Genomic DNA, 26,490 nt, shown 5'->3' on the forward strand with positions numbered 1-26,490 from the left:
TGGACAGGTGTCTTTTATACTGATAACAAGTTCAAACAGGTGCCATTGATACAGGTAATGAGTGCAGGACAGAGGAGCCTCTTAAAGAAGAAGGTACAGGTCTGTGAGAGCCAGAAATCTTGCTTGTTTGTAGGTGACCAAATACTTATTTTCCACCATAATTTGCAAATAAATTCTTTCCAAATCAGACAATGTGATTGTCTGGATTTTTTTTCTCATTTTGTCTCTCATAGTTGAGGTCTACCTATGATGCCAATTACAGGCCTCTCTCATCTTTTTAAGTGGGAGAACTTGCACAATTGGTGGCAGACTAAATACTTTTTTGCCCCACTGTATATACACACACACACACTCATAGATCACTTTATTAGGTACACCTTGCTAATGCCAAGAAAATCTCCTCCACACCATTAGACGACCAATAGCCTGAACCATTGATATAAGGCAGGATGGATCCAGAGTTTCACGTTGTTTTTTGAGCTACTGTTGCCTTTTTATCATTTCGAACGCGTCTGCTCATTCTCCTCTGACATCATAAAAGGCATTTTCGTCCACACAACTGCTGCTCACTGGATATTTTCTCTTTTTCGGACCATTCTCTGTAAACCCTAGAGATGGTTGTGCGTGAAAATCCCAGTAGATCAGCAGTTTTTTTTTTTAAATACTCAGACCAGCCCAACTGGTACCAACAACAATGCCACGTTCAAAGTCACTTAAATCCTCTTTCTCCTCCCATTCCAATGCTCTGTTTGAACTTCAGCAAGTCGCCTTTATCCAAGAAAAAAAAAAAAATATATGTATCGTGGGATTTTGAGTGCAAACCTCCTTCCATCAGCAAGGGCATTGAAGATGAAACATGGCTGGGTCTTCCAACATGACAATGATCCCAAACATACCGCCCGGGCAACGAAGGAGTGGCTTCGTAAGAAGCATTTCAAGGTCTTGGAGTGGCCTAGCCAGTCTCCAGATCTCAACCCCATAGAAAACCTTTGGAGGGAGTTGAAAGTCCGTGTTGCCCAGCGACAGCCCCAAAACATCACTGCTCTAGAGGAGATCTGCATGGAGGATGGGCCAACATACCAGCAACCGTGTGTGCCAACCTTGTGAAGACTTACAGGAAACGTCTGACCTCTGTCATTGCCAACAAAGGATATATAACAAAGTATGGAGATGAACTTTTGATATTGACCAAATACTTATTTTCCACCATAATTTGCAAATAAATTCTTTCCAGATCAGCCAATGTGATTGTCTGGATTTGTTTTCTCATTTTGTCTCTCATAGTTGAGGTCTACCTATGATGCCAATTACAGGCCGCTCTCATCTTTTTAAGTGGGAGAACTTGCACAATTGGTGGCTGACTACATACTTTTTTGCCCCACTGTGTATATATATGTATATATATATATATATATATATATATATATATATACAGTCATGGCCGAAATTGTTGGCACCCTTGATATTTTTCCTGAAAATCAAGTATTTCACACAAAAAAGGTATTGCATTAACACATGTTTTGCTATACACATGTTTATTCCCTTTGTATGTATTGGAACAAATATAAAACAGAGGCAGAAAAGCAAATATGACATAATGTCACACAAAACCCCAAAAATGGGCTGGACAAAAGTATTGGCACCCTTAACTTAATATTTGGTTGCACACCCTTTGGAAAACATAACTGAAATCAGTCGCTTCCTATAACCATCAATAAGCTTCTGACACCTCTCACCCGGAATTTTGGACCACTCTTCCTTTGCAAACAGCTCCAGGTCTCTCTTATTGGAAGGACACCTTTTCCCAACAGCAATTTTAAGATCTCTCCACAGGTGTTCAATGGGATTTAGATCTGGGCTCATTGCTGGCCACTTCAGAACTCTCCAGCGCTTCTTTGCCATCCATTTCTGAGTGCTTTTTGACGTATGTTTGGGGTCATTGTCCTGCTGGAAGACCCAGGATCTTGGACGCAAACCCAGCTTTCTGACACTGGGCCCTACAGTGCGACCCAAAATCCTTTGGTAATCCTCAGATTTCATGATGCCTTGCACACAGTCAAGGCACCCAGTGCCAGAGGCAGCAAAACAACCCCAAAACATCATTGAACCTCCACCATATTTTACCGTAGGTACTGTGTTTTGTTCTTTGTAGGCCTCATTCCGTTTTCGGTAAACAGTAGAATGATGTGCTTTACCGAAAAGCTCTATCTTGGTCTCATCTGTCCACAAGACGTTTTCCCAGAAGGCTTTTGGCTTACTCAAGTACATTTTGGCAAACTGTAGTCTTGCTTTTTTATGTCTCTGTGTCAGCAGTGGGGTCCTCCTGGGTCTCCTGCCATAGCGTTTCATTTCATTTAAATGTCGACGGATAGTTCGCGCTGACACTGATGCTCCCTGAGCCTGCAGGACAGCTTGAATGTCTTTGGAACATGTTTGGGGCTGCTTATCCACCATCCGGACTATTCTGCGTTGCAATCTTTCATCAATTTTCCTCATCCGTCCACGACCAGGGAGATTAGCTACAGTGCCATGGGTTGCAAACTTCTTGATAATGTTGCGCACTGTGGACAAAGGCAAATCTAGTTCTCTGGAGATGGACTTGTAACCTTGAGATTGTTGATATTTTGCCACAATTTTGGTTCTCAGGTCCTCAGACAGTTCTCGTCTCCTCTTTCTGTTGTCCATGCTTAGTGTGGCACAGACAGACACACAATGCAAAGGTTAAGTGAACGTCTCTCCTTTTTATCTGCTTTCAGGTGTGATTTCTATATTGCCCACACCTGTTACTTGCCCCAGGTGAGTTTACAGGAGCATCACATGCTTGTAACATTCTTATTTATCCGCAGTTGTGAAAGGGTGCCAATACTTTTGTCCAGCCCATTTTTGGAGGTTTGTGTGACATTATGTCGAATTTGCTTTCTTTCCTCCCTTTTTTTGTTTTGTCCCAATACACACAAAGGGAATAAACATGTGTATAGCAAAACATGTGTTAATGCAATACGTTTCGTGAGAAATACATGATTTCCTGGAGAAATATCAAGGGTGCCAACAATTTCGGCCATGACTGTATATATATGTCAGCAACATTATCTGTCTTCAGAAAAGTTCCACTGTTTAATGGTAAAGAACCCATCTTTGAGTTCCAGTTCAGTGACTTTGCCTAAAGATGTCATCAGTCTGCTGCAGGCAGGAGGAATCATTGAGTGGTCAATTTGTAACATGGAACATAATTTGGTATTGGTGGAACACTTGTCAAAGCAGTGGAAACATTTTTATTACAATATTCGGGGTGAGGTTGATCAGAACTACAGAAGAAAATAATTGGGAGTGCCGCTTTTAGATACATGCAAAATAAGCAAGCAGTGTGGCCTGGCAGGGTTGAGGGAAGTAAACAGAAGTTTGGACTGCATCCAAGATGGATCACCAACAGGAACAAAGAAGTCCTGATTCTCCTACATAGATCTTTAGTTATCACTAGAGGGTTCACAAGCAGGGGAAAGGATTTCCTGATTCTTCTATATAGACCTTTAGTTATCATTACAGGGATTACTGGTGGGAGGAAGGAGTTCCTAATTCCCCTATATAGATCTTCTGTTATCACTAGAGGGATCTCCAGCAGAAGAATGGAGATTCTGATTCCCCTATATAGATGTTTAGTTTTCACTAGAGTGATCTCCAACAGGAGGAAGGAGGTCCTGATTCCTCTACATAGATATTTCGTTATCACCAGAGGGAACCCCGGCAGAAAGAAGGAGGTCCTAATTCCCCTTTATGGATCCTTACTTAGACCTCATTTAGAATACTGTGCCCAGTTCAAAGCCAAGTACAAAAATCTTTGGTGGCTCAGTCCTGAACATACTTCTTTCTGAGGAAAGAGGCCCTGTCAGGTATTTGAAAAAGATCTTAATCTTTAGTAGCTTAGGTCACCTGACCCTCTACCTCTGAGAAACCGATACCCCACCCCCTCTGGATCACAAAAATGGTAAATCTGTAGGCAACTGGCGATTTCTAAACATGGTCAGCTCTTGCAAAATTCTACAAGGTGACCCACTCACAAAAAGATATTATTAAGATACAAGAACAAAACCAGAGATGGGCAACAAAAATTATGAGATTTCTGGGGGATAAAACATTCAAGGAGAAACTGCAAAAACATAATCTGTACAATTTTGAGGAAATGAGGGCAAGGGGATGATTGAAACCTTTAAATACATACATGAAATGAAGATCCAGAACACGGGGACATGACCTCAAACTAGCAGGAGGAAAGTTCAAAATTAACCGTAGAAAGTATTAATTTACCAAAAGAGTAGTTGATGCTTGGAACAGCCATTCAATATGAGTCAGTCAAGACTAAGTAAATGCAAATATATTTGGGACACATGTACAGTGCACCCATAAGGTATTCAGACCCCCTTCACTTTTTTAAATTCTGTAGCCTGATACTACCATTGTTTAAATTATTTTATTTCTCAATTTACACGCAGTACCACATAATGATAAAGTGAAAACAGGATTTTAGAAATGTCTGAATTTATTAAAAAGGAAAAACTAAAATATCACATTGGCATAAGTATTCAGACCCTTTGCAACAACACTTGAAATTTACCTCAGGTGCCTCCTGTTTCTCTTGGTCGTTGTTGAGATGTTTCTACACATTGGTTGGAGTCCACCTGTGATAAGTTAAACTGATTGGACATTTGGAAAGGCACACACCTCTCTATAAAAGGCCTCACAGCTGACAGTGCATACTGTATCAGACCCAATGCCATTTGGTCAAATGAACTGCCTGCAGTGCTCAGAGACAGGATTATTGCAAGGCACAGATCTGGGGAAGGCTACAAAAAAGGCTCCCAAGAGCACAGTGGCTTCCATAAGTCTCAAATGGAAGAAGTTTGGCACACCCAGGACTCTTCCAAGTGCTGCTCGTCCAGCCAAACTGAGCAATCCGGGGAAAAGAGCCTTAGAGGTGACCAAGAACCCGAAGGTCACTCCAAATGAGCTCCAGAGATCCTGTGTGGAGATGGGAAAAAGCTGCAGAAGGACAATCATCACTTCAGCCCTCCACCAATCTGGGCTTTATTGCAGAATGGCTAAACAGAAGACTCTACTCATTGCAAAACACATGAAAGCACACAGTTTGCAAAAAAGCACCCAAAGGACTCTCAGACTGTGAAGAACAAGATACTCTGGGCTGATGAAACCAAGATTTAACTATTTGGCCTCAATTCTAAACATTATGTATGGAAGAAACCAAGCACTGCTCGTCACCTGTCCAATACCATCCCAACAGTGAAGAATGGTGGTGGCGGCATCATGCTGTGGGGGCGTTTTTCAGCAGCAGGCACTAGGAGACTGGTCAGGGTTGAAGGAAAGTTGAATGGAGCAAAGTACAAAGATATCCTCAAGGGAAACCTGTTCCACAGCACTCAGGACCTCAGACTGGGCCGAAGGTTCACCTTCCAACATGACAATCATCCTAAGCACACAGCCAATCCAGGAGTGACCTGCGAGAATGTGCAAAGAAGAATGGCAGAAAATCTCCAATCCAGGTGTACAAAGCTGGTTACATCATTGATAAAAACACTTGAGGCTGTAATTGATAAGGTGCTTCAACAAAGTTGGGGGTCTAAATACTTAAAGCGGAGCTCCACCCAAAAGGGGACGTTTCGCTGGAAGGATTGGTTCCCTAAACATTATGTATGGAGGAAACCAAGCACCGCTCATCACCTGTCCAATACCATCCCAACAGTGAAGAATGGTGGTGGCGGCATCATGCTGTGGGGGCGTTTTTCAGCAGCAGGGACTGGGAGACTGGTCAGGGTTGAAGGAAAGTTGAATGGAGCAAAGTACAAAGATATCCTCAAGGGAAACCTGTTCCACAGCACTCAGGACCTCAGACTGGGCTGAAGGTTCACCTTTCAACATGACAATCATCCTAAGCACACAGCCAATCCAGGAGTGACCTGCAAGAATGTGCAAAGAAGAATGGCAGAAAATCTCCAATCCAGGTGTACAAAGCTTGTTACATCATTGATAAAAAACACTTGAGGCTGTAATTGATAAGGTGCTTCAACAAAGTTGGGGGTCTAAATACTTAAAGCGGAGCTCCACCCAAAAGGGGAAGTTTCGCTGGAAGGATTGGTTCCCTAAATTGACAGGTATCCGCTCCCATTTCCGCTGCAATTGCCTAGGCGATCGGAAACGAAAATTGTCCCCCCCCCTCCCCTTACCTCCCCCGTAGTCCTCTGGGACACGTGACAGGATCCAGAAGACTACGGGACCATTCAGAAAGCGCAGCGTTACTCGTGCATGTTCAGTGGGCACCCAGCTGTGAAGTCGCACGCCGTCAGTCGGGTGCTCACACTGAAGATGCCGGTGCTGGGAACACAGGGCAGCCGGTGAAACGGGCTGCGGGGAGGACACCGGGGGACCGTGGGACAAGAGAGTGGCTGTTTTTTGTTTTTTTTTTAAGAGTCAGCAGCTACAATTATTGCAGCTGCTGACTTTTATTTTTTTCTATTTTAACTGGAGCACCGCTTTAAATTCATGTGATATTTCAGTTTTTTTCTTTGTAATAAATTCACAGACACTTCTAAAATTCTCCTTTGGCTTTGCCGTTATGAGGTACTGAGTGTAGAATAATGAGAAAAAAAATGAATTTAAGCAATTGTTGTATCAGGTTGCAACATTAAAAAAATTGAAAAAAGTAAAAAAAAACATAAAAAAGGCACCCAAACAAAACAAAACAAAAAGAGTTTTAATGGATCACCTGGTCTTCCCTTGGTCATTCGATGATTTATTTGAAGTATTCACTGTGTTCTTTTACAAGGTGAGCGTATTTGAGCATCTTTAGTAAAGCCACAGAGTCACTTTACCACTTTTAACTCTCGCACAGTTGAGAAGGTTCTGGGAACCACTAATAGGAAGATGCAGATTTTTCCCCACAACAGTTAACCCTAAAATAAAGCGTAAATACAATATAGGTAAGAAAGCCATCTCTGTAGGAATTTAGTTGGACGCGGCACTCCTGCAAGATGTTAGATGTATGTTTAAGGAGAAAAAGAAAATCCTATGACAGATTATGCACTGTCATCCATGATGAATTTCCCATAATGAGTTCCTGCTGTGGGCCCGGGGTTCGTACATTAGTGTCATCCACCTACCCGCCCCCCCCCCACCTTCGTGCAGAGAAAGATGGAGGAGTGCATGGCTGTGCATCACCCTTCTCCCAGAGACAAATCTGCTCAATCTACAGCAATTTATGAAAATATTATCCTTAATAAACTACCCTAAGGAAGGGTTACACACCGCGGCCTCTGAGCAATGAGACACATCAAGCTCTGGAAATATATGACGTCTTCAATAGACTACATGTTTATTAAAGAAATGTAGAACTCCCATAATTTTTTTTTGCAATTTTTTATTGAGTGGGACTTGTGTGGGTATTGCTTGTGTGGGTATCCTCTGGTTCTAAAATTGGCCGTGGTATGAAATTCTACTGGGCATGCCCAAAATGGCTGCCTTACCATCTGTCCTAACAGCAGATAGAGTGCTTTGAATCCCTGGGGAGACCATAGAAAATTATTCAACATTGTATTTCTCCAACAGGGACAAAGGCAGTAATCAAGACAGGATCCAACAATGACCCATTCAAACCTAAAAAAAAAATGTCGTCAAGAGTTCTTATATAATCCTTCAATGGTGAAGGTACTTTAAAAACTAATTGAACTTTCAGGTGAAATCAACTGTGCATAAAAATAAAAAGGTGTATAAAGTATTAAGGTTCATTTTCTTTGGATGCCCAGTGAATTGGCTGTTATCAGGTCTCCTAATCAATCAGCCATTGGACATTCGACCAAATGTTTTCTGGCATTGGGCTCAGGGGCGTATTTACCACAAGGCAAAAAAGGCATTTGCCTAGGGTGGCAGGGCTGCCTCCTGGATGAAGGGACTGAAGAAAGGACATTGGCGGTATGGGGATCAGGTGGGATCCGAAAGAGGCTGCGGGCTGCTTGACGGTATATGCAGAGCCTGACTCTAATTCCCGAGGATGTCCAGAGCTGTGAATGTAAGAGTCTTTCTCTCTCTCACTGGGTGGGGAAGGCGGTATGGGGGGCAATGGTAATGGAAGGCTCTCTCGGGTGGGGGTGTTGTTGGTCAATGTCTCAGGCTCTCTCCTCCAAGGGGGTGGCGTTGGTCGGTGACAGGCTCTTTCTACGGGGGGAGTGTGGGGGTGGCTGATTTTTATGTTGCCTAGGGCAACATAAAACTTACCTATACCACTAACTGAACTCAGGAAGTGTGAGTGGGGCAGTGATAGTTGGATTCCTCACCTCCTGTGATGTAACATCCCCAATCTACAATGTGACGTAGTCAGTGTACAGCTTGTATAACATGTAAATTTGCTGTCCCCTCAAAATAACAACACACCGCCATTAATGTCTAAACCGCTGGCAACAAATGTGAGTCCACCCCTAAGTGACAAGGTCCAAAATGGAGCCAATTAGCCATTTTCCCTCCCCGGTGTCATGTGACTCGTTAGTTACAAGGTCTCAGGTGTGAATGGGGAGCGGGGGGGTTACATTTGGTGTTATCGCTCTCACTCTCTCATACTGGTCACTGGAAGTTCAACATGGCACCTCATGGCAAAGAACTCTCTGAGGATCTGAAAAAAAGAATTGTTGCTCTACATAAAGATGGCCGAGGCTATAAGAAGATTGCCAAGACCCTGAACCTGAGCTGCAGCACGGTGGCCAAGACCATACAGCGGTGTAACAGGACAGGTTCCACTCAGAACAGGCCTCGCCATGGTCCACCAAAGAAGTTGAGTGCTCAGCGTCATATCCAGAGGTTGTCTTTGGGAAATAGACGTATGAGTGCTGCCAGCATTGCTGCCAAGGTTGAAGGGGTGGGGGGGTCAGCCTGTCGGTGCCCAGACCATACGCCACACACTGCATCAAATTGGTCTGCATGGCTGTCGTCCCAGAAGGAAGCCTCTTCTAAAGATGATGACCAAGAAATCCCGCAGTTTGCTGAAGACAAACAGACTAAGGACATGGATTACTGGGACCATGTCCTGTGGTCTGATGACACCAACATCAACTGATTTGTTCAGATGGTGTCAAGTGTGTAAGGCGGCAACCAGGTGAGGAGTACAAAGACAAGTGTGTCTTGCCTACAGTCAAGCATGGTGGGGGTAGTTCTTCCCAATTAATGCAAGTGTAAGGAGTATTTTCCCACTAATCATCAAACTAATGTACCATGAGTTGTAGATATAGTCATTTTTAGCACGGCATTCCCTGAGACAGGAAAGTTATTTCAAGGGTTCCTCCATGTTGTAAAGATTGAGAAAGGCTGATCAAGGCATCCATACAGTCCCACCAGCAGCTAACATGCACAGCCTTTAATGGACTAGCCAAAGATTTGAACTGATTATCACTAATCAGGAATACAGCAAGACGACCATAGGGGGAGTGTTTAATAATTCCTCTCTTGAATTACACATGGGTCAGCAAAATGCGTTTTCAAATCACTAAACAACGGGAGTGCAGTGGACTAGTGAACAAGAGCATCACCTGGATGGAAAAGCAAAGTCCCCAGCAGACCGGGTCTTATCCCAACAGGAAAGTGTTGGGAAGACTCTCCGGAAGGGACACACACTGCAACACACCACTTCTTCTAGTAAAATGGAGAAAAGTATAAATGTCTGTCAGCCTTTGAGTGCCTATGTCCAGTTGTGCTAAAAAGTTTGCACCCCCTGGCAGAAATGGTGAAATGTTGGCACTGATATTGAAAATCTGACTGATCATGCCAAAAAACTGTCTTTTATTTATGGAAAGTGATCATATGAAGCCATTTATTATCACACTTGTTTGGCTCCTTTTTAAATCATACTAACAGAAATCACCCAAATGGTCCGGATCAAAAGTTTCCCTCCCCTGGAATGTTTGGCCTTGGTACACAAGGTGACACATACGGGTTAAAATGGCAAGCAAAGGTTAATTTCCCACATCTGTGGCTTTTTAAACTGCAATTAGTGTCTGGGTATAAATAGTCAGTGAGTGTGTTAGCTCTCACGTGGATGCAATGAGTAGGCTAGATACTGAGCCATGGGGAGCAGAATAGAAATGTGAAAAGCCCTGAATAACAAGGTAATGGAATGATATAAAGATAAAAAAAGATATGAAGAGATATCTAAAGCCTTGGATATGCCAGTCAGTACTGTTCAATCACTTATTAAGAAGTGGAAAATTCAGGGATCTCTTAATACCAAGCCGAGGTCAGGTAGACCAAGAAAGATTGCAGCCACAACTGCCAGAAGAACAGTTCAGGATACAAAGAAAAACCCACAGGTAACCTCAGCAGAAATACAGGCTGCTCTGGTAAGAGACGGTGTGGTTGTTTCAAGGAGCACAATATGACGATACTTGAACAAAAATAAGCTGCATGGCCGAGTTGCCAGAAAGAAGCCTTTACTGTGCCAGTGCCACAAAAAAGCCTGGTTCCAATGGTCCGAACAACACCTTGATATGCCTCACAGCTTTTGGCATGCTGTAATCTGCAGTGATGAGACCAAAATAGAGCTTTATGGTCACAACCATAAGCACTGTGTTTGGAGAGGGGTCAACAAAGCCTATAGGGACAAGAATACCATCCCCACTGTGAAGCACGGTGGCGTCTCACTGATATTTTGGGGTTGTGTGAGCTCAAAAGGCATGGGAGATCTTGTGAAAATCGATGGTAAGATGAATGCAGCATGTTATCAGAGAATACTGGCAGATAATTTGCATTTTTCTGCAGAAAAGCTGCACATGGGAACCTCTTGGACTTCCCAGCAGGACAATGACCCTAAGCACAAGGCCAAGTTGACCCTCCAGTGGTTACAGCAGAAAAGGGTGAAGGTTCTGGAGTGGCCATCATAGTCTCCTGACGTTCATATCATCGAGCCACTCTGAGGAGGTCTCAAACGCGCGGTTCCTGCAAGAAAACCAAAGACCTGGAGGCATTTTGCCAACATGAATGGGCAGCTATACCAAGAATTCAGGGCCTCATAGACAACTCATACAACAGACTGCATGCTGTCATTGATGGTAAGGGGGGCAAACGACAGGCTTATGAACTAAGGGGATGCAGACATTTGAAAAGAGGCATTTCATTGGTTTACTTGTTGCCATGTTTTGTTTTATGATTGAGCTATTCTGTGACGACCTACAGTTACAGAATATGAATCCCACAAGAAATAAAAGAAACGTGTTTTGTCGTATCACTCATGTTTTCTTAAAAATGGTACAAACTGTGTATTACCAATTCTCCAAACGTTTGAGCAAAACTGTATTTGTGTCCCGATGAGAACCACTCCTCCCAATTCTTGTCCAGTTGTTGCAGACACAGAAAGTGAGGAGCATATATGGGATGAGTTGGCGTAAGTTAAATGTCCATAATCAGATCCATAGCCCAACAAGGGGGTGGGGAGTAGAGGAGCAAAAAAAAGGGGGGGTGGGACCATTTTCTAGGTCCAACAGTGAGTCCACTGGGGGACCAAAAACGGTTAGTACCTCATGGCAGCCTTCAGGGTAGAGTAGAAGCAGGCCTCCAATGTCACATGTAAAAAGGAATAAAAGAAGGAGCCACTGAATGCAGACAGTAAAATACTTTAATTACACGATGGTGTGAATGAACACTCACATTGTGAAGGAGAAAATAAGGCACATCTGAAGTCCAATAGAAATACATCCGGGAGCGGTTGGCATCTGCTGCGGGTTAGGGAGTCCAGTTCCTAGGTCCAGAAACCTGCTGATAGATGGAGTGGGACCGGAAAGCCACTGTGCACTGCAGGTGAAGCGCCGCGTATGGCATAACCATGCGGTTATCAAGCTTGATAAAAGAGCACGCCCCCTGGCTGGTGCGCATGCTCCGAAACGTCTGAAAGGCACATCTGAAGTCCAATAGAAATACATTCGGGAGCAGTTGGCATCTGCTGCAGGTTAGGGAGTCCAATTCCTAAATCCAGAAGCCGGCCAATAGATGGAGTGGGACCGGAAGGCCGCTGTGCACTGCAGGTGGAGCGCAGCATTCGGCATAACCATGCCATTATCAAGCTTGATAAAAGAGCATGCCCCCTGGCTGGTGCGCATGCTCCGAAACGTCTGAAAGGCACATCTGAAGCCCAATAGAAATACATACGGGAGTGGTTGGCATCTGCTGCAGGTCAGGGCATCCTATTCCTAAATCCAGAAGCCAGCCGATAGATGGAGTGGGACCGGAAGGCCGCTGTGCACTGCAGGTGGAGCGCAGCGTACGGCATAACCATGTCGTTATCAAGCTTGATAAAAGAGCACGCCCCCTGGCTGGTGCGCATGCTCCGAAACGTCTGAAAGGCACATCTGAAGTCCAACAGAAATACATACGGGAGCGGTTGGCATCTGCTGCGGGTCAGGGGAACAGGAAGGCCGCTGTTCGCTGTGTTGGAACGCAGGTGGAACGCAGTGTATGGTGTAACCGCGTCACCAGAAGTGACATGACAACGTTTCGGAGCATGCGCACCAGCCAGCTTGCTCAAGCTTGATAACGGCATTGTTATGACGTATGTTGTGCTCCACCTGCAGTGCACAGCAGCCTTCCGGTCCCACTCCATCTACTAGCCGGCTTCTGGACCTAGGCATTGGCCGTCCTGACCCGCAGCAGATGCCAACCACTCCTGGATGTATTTCTGTTGAACTTCAGATGTGCCTTTCAGACGTTTCGGAGCATGCGCACCAGCCAGGGGGCGTGCTCTTTTATCAAACTTGATAACTACATGGGTATGCCGTATGCTGCGCTCCACCTGCAGTGCACAGCGGTCTTCTGGTCCCACTCCATCTATCAGCCGGCTTCTGGACCTAGGCATTGGACGTCCTGACCCGCAGCAGATGCCAACCACTCCCGGATGTATTTCTATTGGACTTCAGATGTGCCTTTCAGACGTTTCGGAGCATGCGCACCAGCCAGGGGGCGTGCTCTTTTATCAAACTTGATAACTACATGGGTATGCCGTACGCTGCGCTCCAGCTGCAGTGCACAGCGGTCTTCTGGTCCCACTCCATCTATCAGCCGGTTTCTGGACCTAGGAACTGGACGCCCTGACCCGCAGCAGATGCCAACCGCTCCCGGATGTATCTCTATTGGACTTCAGATGTGCCTTATTTTCTCCTTCACAATGTGAGTGTTCATTCACCCCATCGTGTAATTAAAGTGTTTTACGGTCTGCACTCAGCGGCGCTTTTATTCCTTTGTTTTACAGAAAGCGAGGTGGAATAACTGCAGTGGGCTTACGGAAAGTAAAGAAAAAAAAAAAAACTTGCATTAGTATTTACTCTTCACAAGTCGGCCCCAGAAAAATTTTTTTAGGTAGAATTGTGCTTTAAATACAGATTGCCACTAGAGGGCGAATCTAAAGAGTTGCCTAAAAAGTAAAAGAACGGCAATATGGCACATCAAGTACACGAAGACCAGAGGTCGGGTCAAAAAACTGTTTTTCATTATAAAAATAAAACCCGCACTCGATCCTTTTTCACATCCTGTTACATTTTCGATCTTTCCATATTTATGTAGGAATTTCATATACACCAACTTTTATGTTTAGCATACCTTTAAGAAAAAAAAAGAAGGCGGGGAGGGGGTACTGCACTCTTCAAAGACAAGCGATTGTACTTATTAAAATATTTTAGAGGAAATGCATTATTCAAGAGCGTGTCAAGTCACTTTTTGACATTAATACACATCAAAGTAGGTGAGTGGCTGAGCTACCAGGAAGACGGCCATGTGTTTGTACTTTGCTGGATTTACCCAACATGCCGTTCTCTCTTCCACTAGCAGCATTTGTGACTTACAGGGGTTGTGCGTCTCCATCGTGCAACTACAACAACAGCTTGTGATTCGTTGACTGGTCAGTATGAGCTTCTGATTGGTGGATTCAAAAACAAAAGCAAAAAAATAAAGAAAGAAAGGCTAGTGGCTGCTGGACTGCTCTATCAGAAAAAAAAAACAAATAAATGTTAGCAGCCAATCAAGATACATTTCTACATTTAAAAAACAGGACTATAAGGCCCCATGTACACGGGACACTTCTGAACGATGGAAACTGACTGCTGGAAAACGTAGGTTAAAAAATGTCTGTTTAGCCGCGTTTATGCGCGTTTGCGTTTAGCAGTGTTTTTTAAAGATAACTTCAGGAGACCTTCCAATATGCCCAGAATGCACAAAGTGGTGAATTATTAACTATTTCAGACTGTTTCAGAGAAATACAGAGAGTAGAAGCAGAGACAGCAGTATGCGTTGAGATTAGCTTAGGTGTGAGTTGCTCATTACCATTTCTTTTGTTTCCAAGGGTGGGAAAGGTGTCTGGTGGAGGGAGTCATTAAGGCCACATGGCAGGGGTTCCTCATGATGAATTTGAGTTGTGAATGTTCATTAACATATATTGTGTTTCCAAGGGTGGGAGAGGTCTGAGGTGTGAATGATCATTAACATATTTTGTGTTTCCAAGGGTGGGAGAGGTCTGAGGTGTAAATGGTCATTAACATATTTTGTGTTTCCAAGGGTGGGAGAGTTCTGAGGTGTGAATGATCATTAACATATTTTGTGTTTCCAAGGGTGGGAGAGGTCTGAGGTGTGAATGATCATTAACATATTTTGTGTTTCCAAGAGTGGGAGAGGTCTGAGGTGTGAATTGGTCATTAACATATTTTGTGTTTCCAAGGGTGGGAGAGGTCTGAGGTGTGAATGATCATTAACATATATTGTGTTTCCAAGAGTGGGAGAGGTCTGAGGTGTGAATGATCATTAACATATTTTGTGTTTCCAAGGGTGGGAGAGGTCAAATGCTTATAAACGCGATTTGCTGCGTTTACAAGCGTTTTGCATTTGAAATGCTGATAAAATCGACTGCTGAATGCAAGTTTTCTGCGTTCAAAAAAACGACTGCAAACTCAACTGCCTGCAAACGACGATGTGTACATGGACACATAGGAAAACATTAGGGAGAATTCAGGGGCTGCTGAAAAAAACGCTGAACAGTTCCTAAATGTCAGTTTCTCAGCTGCAGTGTACATGAGCCCTAATTGTTGATTTACTTTTCACTGTTTCTTTATGATTGTCACTTTAAGCGCTCCACTTTCATGCAATAAGTTGTACCTAATAACGGGGTCGGTGAGTGTATATTGTACAGCGGCCGATAGCTTGAGCGCTGGTGAATACGCTCAATAGGATTATGGAGAGGAGGTAGCAGCGCGGTGTGTCTAACAGGGGATTAGAGGGCGGGATCATCTGCTCTTCGGATGTGATACACTTAGGTGTTGCCCTAAAAAGTACAAGAATTCCATATAGGGGCAGCACAGCGGCTAAATGGTTAGCACTTCCGCCTGGCAGTACTCGGGTCGCTGGTTCAAATCCCGATCATGGAACCACCTGCCTGGAGTTTGCATGTTCTCCCTGTGCCTGCGTGGGTTTCCTCTGGGTACTCCGGTTTCCTCCCACTCTCCAAAGACATGCTGGTAGGTTAATTGGCTCCTGTCTAAATTGGCCCTAATATGTGTATGTATGAATGTGAGTTAGGGACCTTAGATTGTACGCCCCTTGAGGGTCAGGGACCTTAGATTGTACGCCCCTTGAGGGTTAGGGACCTTAGATTGTACGCCCCTTGAGGGTTAGGGACCTTAGATTGTACGCCCCTTGAGGGTCAGGGACCTTAGATTGTACACCGCTTGAGGGTTAGGGACCTTAGATTGTATGCCACTTGAGGGTCAGGGACCTTAGATTGTACGCCCCTTGAGGGTCAGGGACCTTAGATTGTACGCCCCTTGAGGGTCAGGGACCTTAGATTGTACGCCCCTTGAGGGTCAGGGACCTTAGATTGTACGCCCCTTGAGGGTCAGGGACCTTAGATTGTACGCCCCTTGAGGGTCAGGGACCTTAGATTGTACGCCCCTTGAGGGTCAGGGACCTTAGATTGTACGCCCCTTGAGGGTCAGGGACCTTAGATTGTACGTCCCTTGAGGGTTAGGGACCTTAGATTGTACGCCCCTTGAGGGTGAGGGACCTTAGATTGTACGCCCCTTGAGGGTTAAGGACCTTAGATTGTACGCCCCTTGAGGGTTAGGGATCTTAGATTGTACGCCCCTTGAGGGTCAGGGACCTTAGATTGTACACCCCTTGAGGGTTAGGGACCTTAGATTGTACACCCCTTGAGGGTTAGGGACTGATGTGAATGTACAATATACATGTAAAGCGCGGCGTAAATTGACGGCGCTATATAAGTACCTGAAAAAAATAAATATTGGGTATCTTACATCACAGGGGGTGAGGACCCCTCCGCCCACCCCTCATCACAGCGTCCTCCTCCCTAGTCCAGGAAATAATGGTGGCATGCCCATAGCAAATGGCAAACACATGGACTGACCTGGCAGCATCCAGTTCACTTGGAATCCATATTTGGCTGAACAGACACGCTCACTAGTTACAATAATTTCAATAAAGAATTCCCATCTAAATTCGTGCCGTTGGAAAATCTGGCCCCTGTGCATCCTTACAAAGTAAAATCCTGCCGAACGGTTCAGTGCTCATCGATCATCAGACGAGACAATTCACACGAGGTGAACGTTCCTCAATGAGCAGACAATGCGTGGAATGAGGAATGTCTGCCGTGTGGGGTGAGGAGGCTTCGCAGGCCCCCGGTTGCTCTCATCTTTCATACATCTGCGGTAATCAAGGATTGCAAACAGTTAATGAAATATGGACAGTAGAAGAGCCGTCGCTGGTTTTTGCGGACGTTGTTTATTTTTGCTTTTTCGGAGTTTCGTTTTTGTTTTGTTTCGGAAATGAAGACCACCTGGCGGAGTTTACTAACTTTGGAAAAAGTTTTTCAATAAACAATATCGCTCCTTTCAAGCCGTTCCATGCAACAGCTCATCGCGAATCGTGTTTTCACAGACGAAAGAAAGCCGGGGGGGGGGGGGGGGGAGCTGTGATAATCAGACGCAACTGTTAAACGGTGAGAAGATATTAAGCTGCTATTATTCTGAATTATCAGATGGGATCTGTTCGTGACGGCAACTACACCCCCTCTGCAATACTCTATGAAGCCGTTATGGAATATGACCGGATGAGTTTCCACCAATATTAGAGACAAAAGTATGGAGGCAAGCCTTACAATCCATAGATATACCCAACACTCCTCTCCTACATCCTGTGCTCTGCCGGAGGACTCCGCTCCTTCCTCTATAACTCCTCTCCTGAAATACTCTGCTCTGCTGGAGGACTCCGCTCCTTCCTCTATAACCCCTCTCCTGAAATACTCTGCTCTGCTGGAGGACTCCGCTCCTTCCTCTATAACTCCTCTCCTGAAATACTCTGCTCTGCTGGAGGACTCCGCTCCTTCCTCTATAACTCCTCTCCTGAAATACTCTGCACTGCTGGAGGACTCCGCTCCTTCCTCTATAATCTCCTCTCCTGAAATACTCTGCTCTGCTGGAGGACTCCGCTCCTTCCTCTATAACTCTCCTTTCCTGAAATACTCTGCTCTGCCGGAGGACTCCGCTCCTTCCTCTATAACTCTCCTCTCCTGAAATACTCTGCACTGCTGGAGGACTCCGCTCCTTCCTCTATGGCTCTCATCTCCTGAAATACTCAGCGCTGCCGGAGGACTCCGCTCCTTCCTCTATAACTCCTCTCCTAAAATACTCTGCACTGCTGGAGGACTCCGCTCCTTCCTTTATATAACTCTCCTCTCCTGAAATACTCTGCGCTGCTGGAGGACTCCGCTCCTTCCTCTACAGCTCTCATCTCCTGAAATACTCTGCGCTGCTGGAGGACTCCGCTCCTTCCTCTATAACTCTCCTCTCCTGAAATACTCTGCACTGCTGGAGGACTCCGCTCCTTCCTCTATAACTCTCCTCTCCTGAAATACTCTGCACTGCTGGAGGACTCCGCTCCTTCCTCTATAACTCTCATCTCCTGAAATACTTTGCTCTGCTGGAGGACTCCGCTCCTTCCTCTATGGCTCTCATCTCCTGAAATACTCTGCTCTGCTGGAGGACTCCGCTCCTTCCTTTATATAACTCTCCTCTCCTGAAATACTCTGCACTGCTGGAGGACTCCGCTCCTTCCTCTATAACTCTCATCTCCTGAAATACTCTGCTCTGCTGGAGGACTCCGCTCCTTCCTCTATAATCTCCTCTCCTGAAATACTCTGCTCTGCTGGAGGACTCCGCTCCTTCCTCTATAACTCTCCTCTCCTGAAATACTCTGCGCTGCCGGAGGACTCCGCTCCTTCCTCTATAACTCTCCTCTCCTGAAATACTTTGCTCTGCTGGAGGACTCCGCTCCTTCCTCTATGGCTCTCATCTCCTGAAATACTCTGCCCTGCTGGAGGACTCCGCTCCTTCCTTTATATAACTCTCCTCTCCTGAAATACTCTGCACTGCTGGAGGACTCCGCTCCTTCCTCTATAATCTCCTCTCCTGAAATACTCTGCTCTGCTGGAGGACTCCGCTCCTTCCTCTATAACTTTCCTCTCCTGAAATACACTGCGCTGCTGGAGGACTCCGCTCCTTCCTCTATAACTCCTCTCCTGAAATACTCTGCTCTGCTGGAGGACTCCGCTCCGTCCTCTATAACTCTCCTCTCCTGAAATACTCTGCGCTGCTGGAGGACTCCGCTCCTTCCTCTATAACTCCTCTCCTGAAATACTCTGCACTGCTGGAGGACTCCGCTCCTTCCTCTATACCTCCTCTCCTGAAATACTCTGCACTGTTGGAGGACTCCGCTCCTTCCTCTATAACTCCTCTCCTGAAATACTCTGCTCTGCTGGAGGACTCCGCTCCTTCCTCTATAACTCCTCTCCTGAAATACTCTGCACTGCTGTGTGGCCCAGTGGCTCACATCTAGAAGCCCGATATAAACACAAACCAGCTCAAGATGAGACATTCATTCAGCAGGTGCTCCGACATCGGCCAAAACATTTTACAGTAACCTGGCAGAGGAGGAAGAAATATTTCTAAGCAATCACATCTCAGCTAGCAGGAATCTATTAAAATATCATTTTGGTCCAGGCGAGGCACTTGGCACAAAGCGAGATTTTTTTTACTTTTTTTAATACTGTATAGAAAGTATACACTGACAGCAAAATGTTTTTTTTTTCATTCTCAAGCAGCCCAAAGAATGAAAACAGCAGTCTAAGGTCCATGTCACGCTAGCGACCCTGAGAACTCACCAGTGCCAGGACTACCAAATGTGTGCTGATCACATTTATTTTCCTGCTTGTTTCACTGCCCTGGTGTGTCCTGCACAGCGATCCTGCTGCTGCTGGGTTGTCATCAACTGTTAAAAAAAAATAATAATAATATATATATATATATATATATATATATATACAAAATGGCAACCACCCCAACCTATAACCAGCCTTTACAACAAGGTGCACATGGAAGGGCAACACACATCGCAAACAAACAAAAGTTTTCCCAGCACACTTACCAACCAGCCTGCAAAACAACCAAAGTGCCCTAACAGTTTATGCTAAAAGCAGACTGTTTTGTCTTCACACATTTGCAAATACATGCGTAAGCTTCAGTGCCCATGTCAAAGAACCGCTGTGTCACATACCTGATGGGAGACTGAAATGACGAGGTCGGCCTCACTTGTGTCACTACTCCTGACCCTGCTGGAGTAGGAACAGAGGGAGTCTAGGACCCAGGGGAACAAGAGCGCCAGTAGTTGTTGTTTGCAGCTCTTGCTGATGAAAGACTTTGGAAGGCTGATGATCCTCTGATTTTGGCACAGTATTAGTAGGCAGAGCAGGTTTTTCAGATTGCCAGGCATGCACCAGAGCAAGGCAGGTAGTGAGGGTAAGAGACAGGAGCAGTGTCATGGAATAGACAGGGTCATCAACAGTCGGGCAGCACGGTACAGAATCAGAAAGAAAAGCCAAGGTCAGGACCAGAGCCAAAGACACGAATCAGTACCAGGAGAGCAATCAGAGTCAGGTGAGGAACAAGCCGGGTCAGCAATAAAGGAATCACACAGGAACAAGCAGGACACGGGGAGCTGAAGACCAGTCAGCACTGAACATGAGCAGAGACACTCCTAAAATAGGCCGTCTGGTGCCAATCTTCGTCGTGCGTGATCGCGCATTTCCGGTCACGATTCGTCTTGCTGGAAATCCCTTACTCTGTATATACTGCTGTCCTAACCCTCTGTTAATGTAAACTCTTAGACAGAGCAATTCAGTTGCTTTGCAGGCTGGATGGTAAGTTTGCTAGGAAATCTTTTGTTTGTTTACGATGTGTGTTGCCCTTCCATGTGCACCTTGATAAGGCTAGTTATAGGTTGGGGTTGGTTGCCATTGTTTGTACAGTTGGATGAATTGGGTGCAGGGACGCACTGGATGTCTTTACTGCCATTGTGCTATTGCTGGGCGTCATGTGTGTCACTGTGCCTTTATGGAGGGATGGGCTCCCTCCAGGTCAGGGGCGGACTGACAACTCATGGGACCCCCAGGCAACAGGGGATCATGGGGCCCCTGTGTCCTGGCCCACACCCAAAAAAGCCTATAATAAAGCCAATGAAAGGTACCAGGGGCATCTCATGGGGCCCCCTACTGACCCAGGACCTTCGGGCAGTGCCTGAGTGCTTAAATGGTCAGTCCACCCCTGCTCCAGGCATACCTGCCCTTACCCTCCCTAGCGGTATGATTATGTCAGTATTTCTGTGCTCAAAGCGGTACATTTTTTTGCTTGGAAATATGTATTTTTTTTATTGTAGGCCTGTAATTTTTAGGAATAACTCACTGAAATTTGTCCGAACAAGAGTCTAGTAAACATCCCGGGGAGGATAGAATTTGAAACACGAAATCATAAATTATAATTTCATAAATAATAATATAATAATAATAAATTTAATCAAATAATATAATCAAACCAAAAACACTGAAATGTGAAATAGAGCGCCAAGTTCGCACATCGATGAGCAAAGTCGCAGAATCGTTTTCAGTGTCTGATGATGAATTTCCCCCACGAATCATTATCACTCAATTCTGCAAGTGGTTCTGATTTACTATCGCTGTTCTCTAGCCGGTCTAAAACCGCTTTTGACCTAAAGGGACGCTTTTTGGACGCCATGGACGTTTCTCAGTTTCCAGGCAGAAAGAACAGTAAAAATGCAGGCAGGGCGCCGGACAAAGCACTCGGGACAAAATGTATGTGAAATGGTTTGATACAGGAATGTTATACTATGTGATTTTAGTGTATTAGTGAATGTCACTTTTACAATTTTCTAATTTCCCGCCAGTTCTGTCCCCCGTACGTCCCGACGTTGCAGGGAACGGAACCCGGAAGACAGATGCCGGCATCGGCTGGAGGACATTACAGGGGACACTGCAGGGGGGACATCGCGGGAGCGCAGGACAAGGTAAGTGCAGAACAGATTCCAGAGCAACGCTCCAGTGTATTCCCGAGTGTAGCTCGGGGGGGTTACCGCTTGTGGTGATGAAACTTTACCCCAAGATACACTCAGGAATACCGCCAGGGGGGGTTAATCTATCCATTGTTATATGTGTCCTACTATGGAGGCTCTGAAAATTATAGAGTTAGGACCGCAATATGTACACAAGTCCCTCCCACCTCCAGGACTTCTCCAGGGTGTCACCCATCCTCTGGAACTCCCTGCCCCAACCCATCAGATTATCACCTACTCTCCTCTCCTTTAGGCGCACCCTGAAAACCCATCTCTTCAGGGAAGCCTACCCCACCCCCTGCTAACTAGCCGACCTCCTCCACTCTTCCTACTACTCCATCCCCCACAGCTATCTCCTCCTGTACCACTATCCCCTCCCTCCTAGATTGTAAGCTCCAAGGAGCAGGGCCCTCGATCCCCTCATGTATCGCATTGTATTGGTATTGTTCTGTCACATGTTCTGTCCCCCTTTGTAATGTACAGCGCTGAGCGAACTATTGGCGCTTTATAAATACTGTATAATAATAATGTGGGCACTGAGCCTTACACATGTATTTGCAAATGTGTGCAAACACAACCTTCTGGTTTTTTACGTAAACTCTTAGACAGGGCAATTTGGTTGTTTTTTCATCTGGCTGGTAAGTGTACTTAGAAATCTTTTCTTTGGCTGCGATCTGCGTTGCCCTTCCATGTGCACCTTACTGCTAAGGCTAGTTATAGGTTGGGGTTGGTTGCCATTTTTTGTACAGTTGGTTGAATTGGGTGCAGGGACGCACTGGATGCCTTTCCAGCCATTGTGCTATTGCTGGCCGTCATGTGTGTCCCTGTGCCTTTAAGGAGGGGTGGGCTCCCTCCAGGCATACCTGCCCTCAATCTATCCATTATTAGATGTGCCCCTACTATGGAGGCTCTGAAAAGTATAGAGTTAGGACCGCAATATTTACACAGGACCCTTGACGTGGCTTACGCATGTATTTGCACATGTGTGCAACCAGAACTCTGTTTTTTTTTACGTAAACTCTTAGACAGGGCAATTCAGTTGTTTTTCAGGCTGGCTGGTAAGTGTGCTGGGAAATCTTTTGTTTGCTTGTGACGCGAGTTGTCATCAAACACAGGAAACTACCCTGACGTGGCCTTAAAGCTACAGTTATAGCTGCTTATATTCTGCCTCTCCTAGGTCCCCCTCATCAACATGCTGCTGAAACATAAAAAAAAAAAAAAAAGAAAAAAAAAAAAAAGATTTTCATTTACATGACAGATTTTATTTTAGACCCAGTGACATTATCACTGGGTCTATGTGCTTCTCTATGCAATGCAGGAAGATATTGGGTAGTGGGAAGGGCTGTCAGGGTGCTGTACTAAGCTTCTTGAAAACATCACAGCCTCCCCCCCTCCCACTTTAGCTGTGATGCAAGCAGTGAGCTTGTTCTTGGGACGAGTTATGCAAATTACAAAATGGAGTGATAGGTGGGTGTCTGCCTGAAGGAGTGGGATTTACTAGGCAGGCTGGTTCTACAAGCAGAGCACCCTAGGTAACACCTACATGTGATGCGTCACGAGATTAAAGTGGAGCTCCACCCAAAAGGGGAAGTTCCGCTTTAAGGACTGCTCCCCCATTCCCCATTAAGGATTGGCACCTTTGGGGGGTGGGGAGCGGGTACCTGAATTTGACAGGTACCCGCTCCCACTTCCGGTCTGATCGCCTAGGCAATCGGAAAACGGAAGGTGTCCTCCCTCCCTCCCTGTAGTCTACTGGAACACGTGACAGGTCCAAGAGGACTTCAGGACCATTCATAAAGCGCAGCACTACTCGCGCATGCGCAGTGGGTACCCGGCTGTGAAGCCGCAAGCAGTCACAGCCGGGTGCCCACACTGAAGATGCCAGCCTCCTGGAATACAGGACAGCCAGTGAAACGGGCTGCAGAGTACACACCGCGGGACAGAGAGACAGGTAAGTGGCTGTTTTTTTTAAAAGTCAGCAGCTACAGTTTTTGTAGCCGCTGACTTTTATTTTTTGACAGGGTGAGTGGAACTCCACTTTAAGAACAGAAAACCAATGGATAAAAGGGGTGAGCCAGGGACAGTCAGGCTGGGGAGGAAAGGGCTGGACATCTTGCAGCCAGGAAATGAGGCGGAGCTCTATCTGACTTGCTGCAGCTTCTAATGCACATAGTGAGAAGCTCACAGTGTGCAGTAAAATCAGAGGAAGCCGTTTCAGTCCAGGAGAGGAGCGGAGCGGATACAACTGTGCAAGACTGAAGGGGAGGAGCCGCTACACCTGTGCAAGACTGAAGGGGAGGAGCAGGTACACCTGTGCAAGACTGAAGGGGAGGAGCAGGTACACCTGTGCAAGACTGAAGGGGAGGAGCCGGTACACCTGTGCAAGACTGAAGGGGAGGAGCCGGTACACCTGTGCAAGACTGAAGGGGAGGAGCCGGTACACCTGTGCAAGACTGAAGGGGAGGAGCCGGTACAACTGTGCAAGACTGAAGGGGAGGAGCCGGTACATCTGTGCAAGACTGAAGGGGAGGAGCAGGTACAACTGTGAAAGACTGAAGGGGAGGAGTCGGTACACCTGTGCAAGATTGAAGGGGAGGAGCCGGTACACCTGTGCAAGACTGGAGTGGAGGAGCCGGTACACCTGTGCAAGACTGCAGGGGAGGAGCTGGTACACCTGTGCAAGACTGAAGGGGAGGAGCCGGTACACCTGTGCAAGACTGAAGGGGAGGAGCCGGTACACCTGCGCAAGACTGAAGGGGAGGAGCCGGTACACCTGCGCAAGACTGAAGAGGAGGAGCCGGTACACCTGTGCAAGACTGAAGGGGAGGATCCGGTACACCGGTGCAAGACTGAAGGGGAGGAGCAGGTACACCTGTGCAAGACTGAAGGGGAGGAGCCGCTACACCTGTGCAAGACTGAAGGGGAGGAGCCGGAACACCTGTGCAAGACTGAAGGGGAGGCTGGAGCTCAGCTTCAAGTGTCTGCTCTGGGCCATATCTAAAAATTGGAATGCGGCAATGTCAACCGCTGAATGCGATAATTCAGCTGAATGGGGCTGTGCTGCAACTTCATCCAATGAGTGCGGATGTAGAACAATGGTGCAGGAATTTAGGAGATAAAGCAGGTGGAGGTGACATAGCACCTCCTTATCGCCTAACGCCTTCTGAAAAGCAATCCACCGTGGACTGCCCTTCAGAGAATGATCCCAGCGTAAACAAGTCCTTACAGTGAAAATAATAGCAGGACTGATTCACACAAGGCAGTTGCTCTGCTTCTCTTTGCGCCAGTCTTCATCCATCGGCTACATAGTTCACGAGGCAGATGAAAGTGAACAGATGGAAGCCATTGTCTCCAAAAAAACAATAAGAACCGATGCGTACCTTTTCACTATATTAGAAAAAAAAAGGTTTAATAATTAAAATGGCAGCGACCCAGACAGAAAAGCACCTCGTAAAACACGGCATGAACAAGGAAAAAATGACTGATCTCCGCAACACGATCATGAGAGAGACTTATCGGCCCTTTCTGTAATCGTGCGCCTCGGGGCTACACTTCTCCCAGCAGTCAAAACAGTCCAATTAGTGCCGACGATGAGAAAATAAATAAATAAAATTGCTTTAATAGAAGGGACCATTTTCGGGGAAATTTGTACACGGATAGAACAGTCAATTTGTGGTTACGTTTAGATGAGAAAATTAGGGAGATAATGAGCCCAGCTTAAAAATAATCACATAAATGGTTTATTGGAGATGGTACAAGTGTACCTAGTGTGTGCACGACGGGAGAGACAGCTAACGCTTGCTGTGCACATAACAGAATACGACACAGTAAAAAAAACAAAAAAACAGATTTGCTTATATTCAACTGGATTTCCCACCTAGACGAATCGGGGCTTTAGATGAAAACAGTAGTTTGTACCCATCCTGTACAGTCATTATTCTAGAAGGTGGAATCCCTTTATCAAAACAATCATTGTATCTAACAATTGTATCACCATGTGCATGGGAAACACGAGAAACGAAATTCAACTTGGTTCAGGGATTAGAAGCGAATTCCCCTTCATCAGAAACTGGATCTGAACCAGCGACAACTGCAGTGTCTGGCTGTGGCTCTTCTCACTGTGCCACCTGAGATGCTGGACAACACCCTGTCTGGTTCTATAGGGTTTCTCAACCAGGGTTCCTCCAGACGTGGCTAGGGTTTGCTTGAGCAATTTCTGCCACTCAGATAAGTTCCCACTGATACCATTTATACTTTTAGCTATCTGTAAGGGCAAAATTCTTCCCAGTGACCACAAGTGCAAGGAATATTCTTCCCACTGACCATCACGTCAATGTATCATGAGATGTAGATACAGTAATTTTTAGCAGGGGTTCCCTGAGACCAGAAAGTTATTTTAAAGGTTTCTCTGTGTTAAAAAGGTTTAGAAGGCTGCCATGGGACAATCTTGTCTTGTCTCTTGTTCTTGGTGAACCTTTAATTCTCTGCTCCTCTCATGAACTTCCTGACTTTAGCTATGTCTCTGCACTTCCTGTTTGCCAGATTATTGTGCACTTCGCCAATATCTTGCTTCTTTCACTCTGTCTTGTTTCTCAACTACGCATTGCTTGATCCCAACCTGCAACCATTCATTATCGACCCTTCGCTTGTTTCTCAACTACGCTTCTGATTGATCCCAACCTGCAACTACTTGTTACCAACCTTTGGCTTGTTCCTCTACTAAGCTTCCCCTTAACCCCAACCCATAACTACTTGTTACCAACCTTTGGCATGTTCCTCTACTAAGCTTTCCCTTGATCCCAACCCATAACCACTTGTTACCAACCTTTGGCTTGTTCCTCTACTAAGCTTCCCCTTGATCCCAACCCATAACCACTTGTTACCAACCTTTGGCTTGTTCCTCTACTAAGCTTTCCCTTGATCCCAACCCATAACCACTTGTTACCAACCTTTGGCTTGCTCCTCTACTAAGCTTCCTCTTGATCCAAACTCGCAACCACT

The 26,490-nt window shown here is 45.8% G+C and overlaps 1 protein-coding gene across 2 annotated transcripts in view; it reads right to left on the minus strand.

Annotated features, from left to right (window-relative positions):
• Positions 1–26,490, minus strand: part of STX8 (syntaxin 8) — a 300,489-nt gene that overhangs the window by 154,742 nt on the left and 119,257 nt on the right. Inside the window, exon 5 of one of the 2 annotated variants that reach the window (XM_089659572.1) lies at positions 19,250–19,356. The exons of the other annotated variant lie outside the window; for it this stretch is intronic. Coding sequence (XP_089515698.1) covers positions 19,250–19,356 — 107 coding nt within the window. The remainder of the gene's footprint in view (positions 1–19,249; positions 19,357–26,490) is intronic. 2 annotated transcript variants of the gene reach the window in all.

Source organism: Staurois parvus, unplaced genomic scaffold, assembly GCF_062004578.1.
Source record: "Staurois parvus isolate SC_StPar_1 unplaced genomic scaffold, SC_StPar_1.0 ptg001165l, whole genome shotgun sequence".
In the NCBI taxonomy this organism is placed as follows: Eukaryota; Metazoa; Chordata; class Amphibia; order Anura; family Ranidae; genus Staurois; species Staurois parvus.